General features: G+C 38.0%; 1 protein-coding gene across 1 annotated transcript in view; it reads left to right on the top strand.

The window, feature by feature from the left end:
* The window catches only part of myo1d (myosin 1D), a 73,764-nt gene that overhangs the window by 11,372 nt on the left and 50,118 nt on the right, over window positions 1-12,274 (top strand). Inside the window, exon 2 of the mRNA XM_053511618.1 lies at window positions 11,199-11,407. Coding sequence (XP_053367593.1) covers window positions 11,199-11,407 — 209 coding nt within the window. The remainder of the gene's footprint in view (window positions 1-11,198; window positions 11,408-12,274) is intronic.

The raw sequence follows: 12,274 nt of genomic DNA, 5'->3' as shown, positions 1-12,274 counted from the left end.
AAACTTTAATCAATATTAATATTTCATTGCATCTACTGTGCCTTTCCTTGGTTTTAGAGTTTGTTTAATCAGGAAAGTTAATTAAAATACATTTTAAATGAATTATTCATCTTTATTATCTTGATTTGTTAGTTACCACATGCACAAAACAACCCCAAGCTAAATTTAAACGCTGATAGCTAATTGCTAGCGAAGCTAATAGCTATTGAGTAATTATCAAAATAATCATTAGTTGCAGCATTAATAAAGAGCAATAAAAAGTACTAGAATAAACCTAGTCACACTTACTTCATGTTTTCATGGAAAACCCAGTAGACAACTTGAGGTTTTTTATTTACCTGAAACCTTTATTTATCTAAAAACTAGTGTATTATGTTGCATTTTTCTGTAATGTTATTTATGAATTTTTTTTTTGTTTATTTTAAAATGTATTTTTCAAGTAGTGCATAGTTTTATTCAAAACATGTATTACAAATTTTGTGCTAAAAATACTATGACGCTTAAGACTGTCTGGTCATACGTGCAGTCATCACTCAATTAAATAAAGACAAAGCAGTAACTCTGCTAATGATTAATCCTTAAATACAGGAAACCATAAATGTCATTTAAATCTGGCTACAGTACAGAGGCGGACTTATTATCAGGTCAAGACCCGTCATGCACTTTGCTTAGGGTCATAAGAGAAAGATTAGAAAAGTGTTGATACAGTTAAGATTAAAGAAGATCTTTGTGTGTTGCCTGATAAGGGTGTAAAACATGCATCAATCCTTCATTGGTTTGGATTATTAAACCTAACATGATTGTAAGATTATTTAATATGTGTTCATTCAAATAAGCCTATTAATTCTTCCCAAGAATACTATTGGAAAAAAAAAAAAAAAAAAAAAAAAAATATATATATATATATATATATATATATATATATATATATATATAATTTTTCATTCAGCAAAGAATCCTGTTGTGTCTTAAGTCATGGTTTTAAAAATGATGGGACAATATAAAGCTTGTGCAGTTTAAGTTATTTTCTCCTACTGTTTAAATATTTCTAGCTCAGGGTGTAAACCTCAGGCCACATTATATCATATGATTTAGATTCTTAAAACAACAATTTGATATTTGACGTTACCACAGAACATGCTAAAGCTTGAGAGTTCATAACCCATGGCATTCTATTGTTGTAAAGTCAAACACGCATACGCGCACACACACACGCGCACACATGCGCACACACACACGCACCACTTTCCCACTGCTTCCATTTTTGCTGGAGTTTAACTCATGTCACAGAATGTTGGTTGTTCTCCACCCTTTATAACGATGGACAAATAACCACAAAAGAGACCCACCCAAACAAGGCAGCAAGCAGTAGTTATCTTCAGCCTGGCCTGTAATTCCACTCTAAAAACAGAATGCCTCTCACATGGCCTGCAATGGGGATTTTGCCCCTGATCCTACTGTAGGTGAGCAGTGGCTAAAGCGTTAGCTGTTCAAAAAAAAAAAAAAAATGCATACCCACAGCAGCCACTCCAAAGCCTGTTGAAAAACAGTACCATGAGAAGGGTGGATGATGCACTACTTTAATCCCCCTTTTTCACTTCTCCAGTGTAACACAACTTGCACCACTTTTATCTTGGGTATATTCTATTTCATATCATTTCTTTCATTTTTGCAGTAGCATGTAAAATATTGCTTAGCACCCAGCACTTTTTGTGATGTTAGTTTATATTTTATTTCAAATCTGTTGTTTTTATTATGCATTGAATATCTTTGAGATTAAGCAGGTATGTTTTATCATCATTTTTTCCTGTACAGTTAGTCCTGCATTGGCTTCCTGCCTTCTTAAATGAGGTAGTGGTGAAGAGCTTGGAAATTAATGATGACTATTTTTACACCATGGCATCAACAGGATTAATGTACAGGATTTATCTTTCGACACCTAATTATATTTTAGACAGGATGCTCTAATGTTATAAAAGCAGGTGCAGTTTTCCCATTGTTGTTGTGCTGTTGGAAAGTTAGGATGTCATTTAAAGGGTTGGATTATTGCCACTATTTACTTAGGCGTGATTCAGTCACCTGATACTTCTGACATTTTATGCAGATGAATAGAAGAAGGAAACAATGGATTAAAGCCATGGAACTGGTTCCATATTCCGCTATGTCCTGTGCAACCAGGATGTCTTTGGCATATTGCCGAAACCAAGGGATTTCATGACAGCTTGACCTTTAACTTGCAGTATCTTAATAGTGTGATTGCTTATTGATCTTAATCTCAAATAAAGGGCTTAAAGTGCATATTCAAGCTTACAGGAACTTTTTTTTAGAGGAGTTTTATAATGAAGGACTTGTAGTGTAACATTACATTTTTCAAGGCAAATATTTAACACAACACTGAGATACACCGGCTACACATAAAAACAGTGCTCTAAACTTTCCCTAGCAGGTTTTGCATAGCTTGAGCCTCATTTATAAATTGTTTAGCAAAGTGTGTGTAAATCTTTTCTGATTTGCATTTACTGACAGCACAAAACTCTATAAAGGGCAAAGCTCACAGAGCTGGGACGGTAGAAAAAACTACTAAACTGCAATTGTAGTGCACAAAATTGTAATAGCATAGCTATTGTAGTGGGTTGTTTATTGTAGACTTCTTCTTCTTCTTCTTCTTTGTCTTTCGGCTGTTCCCTTTCAGGGGTCGCCACAGCGAATCATTTGCCTCCATCTAACCCTATCCTCTGCATCCTCTTCTCTCACACCAACTAACTTCATGTCCTCTCTCACTGCATCCATAAATCTCCTCTTTGGTCTTCCTCTAGACCTCCTGCCTGGCAGTTCTAACCTCAGCATCCTTCTACCGATATATTCACAATCTCTCCTCTGAACATGCCCAAACCACCTCAATCTGGCCTCCCTGACTTTATCTCCAAAACATCTAACGTGGGTTGTCCCTCTGATAAACTCATTCTTAATCCTATCCATCCTTGTCACTTCCAAAGAGAACCTCAACATCTTTAGCTCTGCTACCTCCAACTCTGCCTCCTGTCTTTTCTTCAGCGCCACTGTCTCTAAGCCGTAGAGCATCGCTGGTCTCACCACTGTCCTGTACACCTTTCCTTTCATTCTCGCTGATACTCTTTTATCGCACAACACACCTGACACTTTTCTCCACCCATTCCAACCTGCCTGTACCCGCCTCTTCACCTCCTTTCCACACTCCCCGTTGCTCTGGACCGTTGACCCCAAGTACTTAAAATCCTGCACCTTCTTTACCTCTGCTCCCTGTAGCCTCACCGATCCTCCTGGGTCACTCTCATTTACACACATGTATTCCGTCTTGCTGCGGCTAACCTTCATTCCTCTGCTTTCCAGAGCATACCTCCACCTCTCCAAATTTTCCTCCACCTGTTCCCTGCTCTCGCTACAGAGCACAATGTCATCTGCAAACATCATAGTCCATGGGGACTCCTGTCTTACCTCATCTGTCATCCTGTCCATCACCAGAGCAAACAAAAAGGGGCTTAGAGCTGATCCTTGATGCAGACCCACCTCCACCTTAAACTCTTCTGTCACACCTACAGCACATCTTACCACTGTCTTACAGCTCTCATACATGTCCTGCACCACTCTAACATACTTCTCTGCCACTCCAGACTTCCTCATACAATACCACAGCTCCTCTCTTGGCACCCTGTCATACGCTTTCTCTAAATCTAAAAAGACACAATGCAACTCCCTGTTACCTTCTCTGTACTTCTCCGCCAGCATCCTCAAAGCAAATACTGCATCTGATGTACTCTTTCTAGGCATAAAACCATATTGCTGCTCACAAATGCTTACCTCTGCCCTTAACCTAGCTTCCACTACTCTTTCCCACAGCTTCATTGTCTGGCTCATTAGCTTTATACCTCTATAATTGCCACAGCTTTGCACATCTCCCTTGTTCTTAAAAATTGGCACCAATACACTTCTCCTCCATTCCTCTGGAATCCTCTCACTCTCCAAGATCCTGTTAAACAAACTTGTCAAAAACTCTACTGCCACCTCTCCTAAGCACTTCCATACCTCCACAGGTATGTCATCAGGACCAACAGCCTTTCCACTCTTCATCCTCTTCAACGCCCTTCTCACCTCACTTCTACCAATATTTGCTACTTCCTGTTCCACAACAGTCACCTCTTCTACTCTTTGTTCTCTTTCGTTTTCCTCATTCATCAACTCCTTAAAGTACTCCTTCCATCTTCCCATCACCCTCCTGGCATCTGTCAGTACATTTCCATCTCTATCTTTAATCACTCTAACCTGCTGCACATCCTTCCCATCTCTATCTCTTTGCCTTGCCAACCTGTACAGATCCCCCTCTCCCTCCTTACTGTCTAGCCTAGCATACAAGTCCTCATATGCTCTTTGTTTGGCCTTTGCCACCTCTACCTTCACCTTACTCTGCATCTCCCTGTACTCCTGTCTACTCTCTTCAGTCCTCTCAGTGTCCCACTTCTTCTTAGCTAGCCTCTTTCCCTGTATACACTCCTGGACTTCCTCATTCCACCACCAAGTCTCCTTGTCCACTTTCCCCTTACCTGATGATACACCAAGTACCCTCCTACCTGTCTCCCTGATCACATTGGCTGTAGTTGTCCAGTCAACTGAAAGCACCTCCTGACCACCCATAGCCTGTCTCAACTCCTCCCTAAAGACTTCACAACATTCTTCCTTTCTCAGCTTCCACCACTTTGTCCTCTGCTCTGCCTTTGTCCTCTTTGCCTTCCTCACCACCAGGGTTATTTTACACACAACCATTCTGTGTTGTCTGGCTACACTCTCCCCTACCAACACTTTGCAGTCACTGATCTCTTTCAGGTTACAACGTCGACACAAGATGTAGTCGACCTGAGTGCTTCTGCCTCCACTCTTATATGTCAATTATTGTAGACAACAGTAATTATTCTTTTTTTTTTGCAGGAAATCGTCACTTTTCTTAATGTGTTATTAAAAAATGCTTTTATTTCATTTGTATGATATAGAAATATGATAAATCTATTTTTAATTTTCACAGAACAATCCATATAAACATTTGCATTAACTGATCCCAATTATACAGTTTGAAGCCTATTAGTCTAAGAGTCTCATTATACATAAAGTATATGGCAACTTAGGGATACTGTATGAATTGTATGTGTGTTGTGTGAATGCTGCCAGCGATTAATTGTTCACATTCTGTTTAATAAAAGCACTTCTGCCTTCACATGTATATGAAGTTGGGGGCATGAAGTTGTCCAAAATGGCTCATTATGCTAAGGCATTAAGAGTTCCTTTCACTGAACCCCACATTATAATCACCCCTGTACCAAAATTTATACTTGGCACAATGCAGTCAGACAAGTACCATTCTCCTGGCAACCGCCAAACCCAGACTCTAACCCAGACACTAGAGTCCTGTGGCGGTTGCGGGCTTTACACCACTATATCCGATACTTTGTATTGCACTTGGTGATGTAAGCTTGTATGCGGCTGCTCGGCCATGAAAACCCATACCATGAAGCTCTCTTTGCACTGTTCTTTATCTACTCTTAAGGCCACATAAAGTTTGGAAGTCTGCAGCTATTGACTCTGAAGATGGCAACCTCTTTGCACTAGGCTTATGGGATCCGCTGATCGTGCTTTATGATTTTACATGGCCTACCACTTAATGGCTGAGTGGCTGTCCTTCCCAGTCGTTTCCACTTTGTCATAATACCACTAACAGTTGGCTATGTAATATTTAGTAGCGAGGAAATTTAATGACTGGACTTATTCCACAGGTGGCATCCTATCATGGTATCACGCTGAGCTCCTGAGAGTGACTCACTCTTTTACAAATGTTTGTAGAAGTGATATAGTAATACAATGTTTACATACATACATACATACACATACAGCACCCTGCTTTTTCACTCAATAGCTACAATTCTGTATACTTTCCATAGCCTTGGTGCACAATGGCACACTAATGCTCAACCATAGGGCTTGTGGTGGGTTGTTGTGTAGGGCTGACCTAAGCCACTTTACGGACAGACATTGCTTTGACAGGAATACAATGGAGTAGGGCACAGACACAAAAGAACCTTTAACTCTCTCTGAACGACTGCCAGCCTCCCGAGCATTAGTCAGTACAGTGCCAGCATCTCAGCACTGCCACGCAACCCACTGCTAGCTCCTCCCTTCTGTAGCAGCATACAGTCTTTCTACATGCACTTTATTCAATGTTTAAACACTAATGAACAACTATAAAGATTGTAACTGTTAAGCAATAATGAACCCTAAGCATTGAGAAATCCTGAAGCTCATCAAATGTTTAAAGCTCATTCAAATCGTCCCTTGGAACCATTTGTAAAGCATTAGGTAGCATTTTGCCTATTCAAACATTAAGCAAATTAAAATATACTACCTCTCTAGGTGAACTTTTACATCTGCATTATTTGGTTTGCAGATGTACAGTAATAGTTCATATGTTTGTTAGTGTGAGTTCAGTTTGTTTATGCATAATCATATAATTTACACTAAGACTTAAATTTAGTGCAGGTACATAATCAGTCAAACAATAAAACAGAAGAAAAGAGCTGCTCATTAATAGTGTTTGTGGATATTGGGAAGTGTAGTTCTTGACTACTATATTTGTATGCTGAAGTGTGTGCTGGGAAGTGAAGTCTCTATGTGATGCAGGTGAATCACTACAAAGGACCACCTTGTAGTTTTGTGGAGTATAATTGACTTATGGTCCTGTTAGCTCAGCATAAGCTAAGATGCATGGAAGGAGGTTGCTAACTTGCAGTGATACAATAAGTTGAGCTAATGGGTCACATTGTTGATCTGTTTGATCATCTTGAATTGACCAGTGTACATAGCGTTAGGCTTTTTATAGCCCTGGGGGTTACAAAGTTCTTTTGTTGGCCCATACTCGGTCACCTCACCTGATAGGTACTGTAGCAATGTGTTTCTTCCTAATATTTGTTTACTTGCTTTTTATTGGCATGGGCTCTGGGAATCATTGTGTGTTCTCCACACCTGTTGTTCTACTTAAAGCACTCGTTGTTAGATAATGACTGTGGTGTTTACTTCCCACTAAAATAGAGTTGGTTGATTGCTTTCTCCCACTAGTTATAGAAATTTTACCACCTGTCAATAATTACCATAATAACAGTGTTCTGTTAGATTACAGTAGGTCAGAAATGAAGTCTACTCTGATGCATGTCAGGAGTCACTGGGAGATTGGTAAGGTAGATTGGAGATAATTCATTTTGCTGACTTGGATATTCCAAGTTTTTATGGTCAGTAAAAATAGTAATTAGGTGATTAGTTTTCTAGCTAGTGTCAAGGTTAGGTTGATTGCCAGCAGCTCATGGTTTCCCATATCATAGTTTCTCCCTGGGCACCCATCAATGATATGAAGACATGGAGGTTGAGATAGCGATTGTGTGGGAATGTTCAGTTTCTCTGCATTGATGTGTTCAGTAAAGTTACCAGCTGCTCTTGAGTGAGTCAAGCAATATCAAACCAGAAACCCTACCTGAATTTGTAATAATAACAGGCAAGGAGGACTGGTGAGAACATATTTACCATGGACTTACCATGGGGAGTCATGTGGATGGGCTCAGGGCATTTGGACATTCTGTGTTGACCTTGGGACAGGGTGAGTAGCTGGTCCCCTGTTCTTTAATCTCTGGTGCATGTTCAAAAACTCTGTCAAGTGAATTTCCTCCCTGCATTATGATGTTCTTCTATACTGTGTGCAGGAGCTTGAGTGTATTGTAGGTGTGGGTGATCAGTAATCAGTTAAATGATGATGTAACAGTGGTCACTGGTATTTGGGAGTATAGTTCTACATGGCCATATTTGTGAGTGCTGGGAAGTGAAGTGTGCTGTTGATTATTTGACAAAGAAAAATTAAAGCTAGTCTGTTTGAGATTCCATAAAAGCTCACGTGTAGGCGGGTGTGTAAGGATTTAGACCTGCAAATAGCACATTGCCCTCCTATAGGAGTGTGTACGCTTCCCTTGTTCTGTTTATATAGCTGTGAAGCTCAAAGCGAAGAAATTAACTTAAAGCACCTTGGTAGAAGCAAAAGTGTAAAGTACCACAAATCTAACCAGTCTTCTAAGCATCAGGCCACAAAGCCTTGCCCACTGATTGCCCCTCCGTGCTTCACCAGCACACACAAGCCATTCTGCACTTTCTAGCTAACTTGATGCCTAAACCTATGACTATGCATATTTTTTTTGTTAAGCACTGGGAAATTTTTAGGATTATCTCTTAATGTTATTGAGGGGATTTGTTAGAAAGAAATAGAAAAGAATTTAGAAAGAATACAACTTATTCAAACTGTAGGCAAATTAAAGTATACTGTGACTACAGGTGTACTTTTACATCTGCATTATTTAGTTTGCATAAAAAAAAAAATTTGATATTGCAGTTTGTTTGTCAGTATGAGTTTAGTTTATGTCATTGTGTACACATAACCAAATTAATTACACCAAGAGTTAAATAATATCATATTGGAACTGAGCAGGCATGGTTTGATTTGGATCAAGTTCATAATCAAGCTAACAAACTGGGTTATGAAGCTTATGATTATTATCGGAGCCTGTGATTTGTTGATCAGGGCTTCTAAATGCAAGACACATGTCACAATAATAACATAATAGCCTCAAAATAAATTAAATAATTCTGTGGGAGCATTAGGAAACAAAATATTTCCATGTTTTACATATTCAAATTACAGTTCCACCTTCCACCAGGCTTTCTAAATTGTGTGTGAGACTTGAGCAGAGTAAAACAAAGGAAGTAATCATTGTCATGGTGATATTATTTATAGTTTTTTTTATAAACAATTTATACTTTGAAGAATTGTCATGCTACAACAACGGATGCAAGTCTATTCGAGATTACTTTGATACTGTGACATCGAAGTCTAAAACACAAACACACACAACAAAAAACAAAATTCTCAACCCTGAAGTGCAAAACCCAAAAACATGAAAAAAAGCATGACGCCAAAAACCAGGAGTTCTGAGGTCCTGCCTGATAATTATAAAACTACAGTCATGACCGATGTCATCAACCACATCCATCCATTGTTTACTACACTGCAAAACAACAAAGACTTTACTGACTAAAATTATGATTTAAAAATGTCTTTAAAAAAGAACTTACTAAAGCAAAATGGCACCACCTTAAAGTTCTCTCAATCCTCTGAAAAATAATAGATGGATGTCTGATAGCGTTAGTCTTGACATATTTCCATAATTATTAAGCTGCATTTTTGGACTGTTGGTTTTTGGTGTCATGTTTGTTTGTTGTTGTTTTTCCTTTTTTTGTATTTTTTTTGCACTTACACAAAAAAAACACACTTTAGTGCTTAAAATTTGTTTCATGTTTTTTTTTTTGTTTTTACTTTTTGCACTTCAGTTTGATTTTGTATGTGTATTCCTTGTGTTTTGCATTTACAGTAAATGCCACTGTACCTTACAACTCAGATTTGGGCAAGTGCAAGATATTAGTTCTGCGGATTGTACAGTGCTGTATGTTTCCCTAGTGGCATCTTATAACATCAGGGCTACAGCTGTGTGATTTAATAAAAAAATAAAAAATAAAAATAAAATTACATTACGATTATTTTGACACATATTGACAAATATCACATAAACTGCCATATTTAACTATTAAATGTACCACTTTGCATTAAAAATTATCGTAAAAGATGGAGATTTGCAATTTTTTTATTTATTAACTCAAAATAATAAAAAAAATGAACAATCTTCATATAAATTCCTGACTGTGCTTATATTACCTGTAAATTGTGAATTTTTGTGGTTAAATATTGCAATTTAGATTTGTATGCAGTTAATTGTGCAGCACTTAACTTTTCTGAATAAAAAGTATTAAAACATGTTACGTTAAAAAGTCATAAATCCGCTGACCTAACTGATTTACTCCCAATGTTTAGCTGAGTGCTGTCTGCTTTCTTTCTGTAATTCAATGCAAGTAGTAATGAAAGCGTGGTATAATATTAATAATATTCTTTTGAAATTGTAATACTGTATAATGTTATTCTGTTTCACACTGCTTTATGTAAGATGATGTATTGCTGAAAACATGATGTCTGGCGATTATATGTAGTTGCACTACTAAATTGTATTTAGTTCAGTAATACTCTGAAGGCAGAATCAGACATTTTATTGTTGAGAAGTGCAGATAATATTTAATTTAATAGCGGTATTGTATAGGTATGGCATTCCTGGTGTAGTAGAAAGTAGGGCTTTCTCTTATCTTAAATTCCAGCTTAACTCTTGATTAATATAAATAAAACATGAGATGTAATTGGTGATTTATTTTGTGTGACTAAATAAGAATATTTTTTTTTACAGTTTCTTTTTTATCCATATCAGCACCATTGGTACTGTAACAACACTGGATCAATGTAACAGGTTAAGGATTGTTTTAAACCTAAACTCCAACAAACCTGGCTTGAAAATGATCTAAGATCAAATAAATATGCAGCATTCTGTAAATGTGCAGTAAGGCAATCATCATGCCTGGATAAACAGAGCTTGTGATGCCTTAAACCACTGCACATCCTGATGGGGCAGAGAGAGCTTGGCAAAGGTGCTGGTAGAGAAGAAAGAACGCTTTATACTGAGCATGACCCAGGGCTTCTCAGTGGAGGAAGGAAGTGAGGCTTTCATTCTTCAGGGGCCTGAGCCCAAAACAGCCTGCTCCAGCTAGACAGGGCGATTTCTAACCAATACTTCTTCACGCGCTACAGCTGGACTGGGAGCTGGTGGCTTGCTGTGTGATATAGTTTGCTATCACCAAACATTGAGTACAATGCACAATTGCAATAGGGCTCGCAATGATAAATATACATAGGTTTGTGTGCCCTATTAGAAAACCTTTCTTTGATGGCATTCTGTGTTTACAAAGGATTTGTATCTCTGGATAGGGCCATAGAGTTAATGGCAATGTTTTTTTTTTATTCAACTATAAATAAATCTCTACACTCTTAAAACATAATGAAGACAAAGACCTGTTTAGATTATGTGCAAATGTACAATGCTCTTTAAAAAAAAAATACAATTCAGTGTAATTAAACACAAACTGTGGGAATGTTTTATTTTACAGTAACAATCAGATCCAGTTACTTACCAGGTTTTTCTCCACTGTAGGTTTGAAAAGGGTCGCATCTACAGCTACATCGGTGAGGTAGTCGTATCCGTGAATCCTTACCGTGCCATGAACATCTATGGTCGGGACATGGTCGAGCAGTACAAGGGCCGAGAACTGTATGAACGCCCACCTCATCTCTTCGCAATAGCCGATGCCGCGTACAAAGCCATGAAGAGACGAAATAAAGACACCTGCATTGTTATCTCAGGTTCGATACACTTACATTGTTAAAGAAAATAAAATCTATTGGCATTGCCCAGGGTTGGTAAGTTATTAATTAAATAAATATAGATTATCTAATTTTATCTCTTAAGTGCCTGTCATCTTGTTGCTACCTATTTTGTTCAGAGTTGTACAGTTAAACCTTGGATTGCAAGCATAATTCGCTCATATATCAAATATCAAATGTCCTAATGAAAAATAATAGAAATCTGGTGATTTGTTCCACAACCCAAAAATATTCATATAAAAATAATAAATACAAAATATGAAGTCAAAATAAAACAAATTAACCTGCACTTTATTTTTGAAAAGAATGATGGTTGAAGTAAAAGAGAGAGGAGAGGAGGAGGGAGTGGGGCTTCTGCATATGACAACTTTCTTACACACAAAAACATTGCTCTGTCGGGAAACTTCTTTAGTAACGAACCTCTCTCTAATGACACTTGCTTTCGCCTTCTTTTAGGAATTCCCTGTAAATGTGATGTATTGTCGTTAAACAGATTAATTTCCTGCACTGCTACAGACATTTTAACCTTTTTCTTCACGGGGGCTGTTGTTGCAGTACGGTTACTAAGGAACAGTCCCTACACTACGCAAAATAAAAATAATGCTTTGCACGCGTGCAGACTGAGACATGAGAGCATGAGAGACAATTAGCCATAATTCAGCAGCGTGCAAGAGAGAAAAACCATAGGCTTATTTGTGATCCCGTGATGCTTGGCAGACAAAGCGCATGCATACTACTCGTAGGTCAAGACCTCACTTGTTTATCAAGTTAAAATTTATTGTCAAATTTCACTCGTCTTGCAAAACGCTCACAGACCAAGTTACTCACAATACACCGTATTTTAGT

This window comes from Clarias gariepinus, chromosome 14 (assembly GCF_024256425.1).
Source record: "Clarias gariepinus isolate MV-2021 ecotype Netherlands chromosome 14, CGAR_prim_01v2, whole genome shotgun sequence".
Lineage (NCBI taxonomy): Eukaryota > Metazoa > Chordata > Actinopteri > Siluriformes > Clariidae > Clarias > Clarias gariepinus.
Note: the sequence above shows the minus strand (reverse complement) of the source record. Positions and strands in the feature narration are given on the sequence as shown.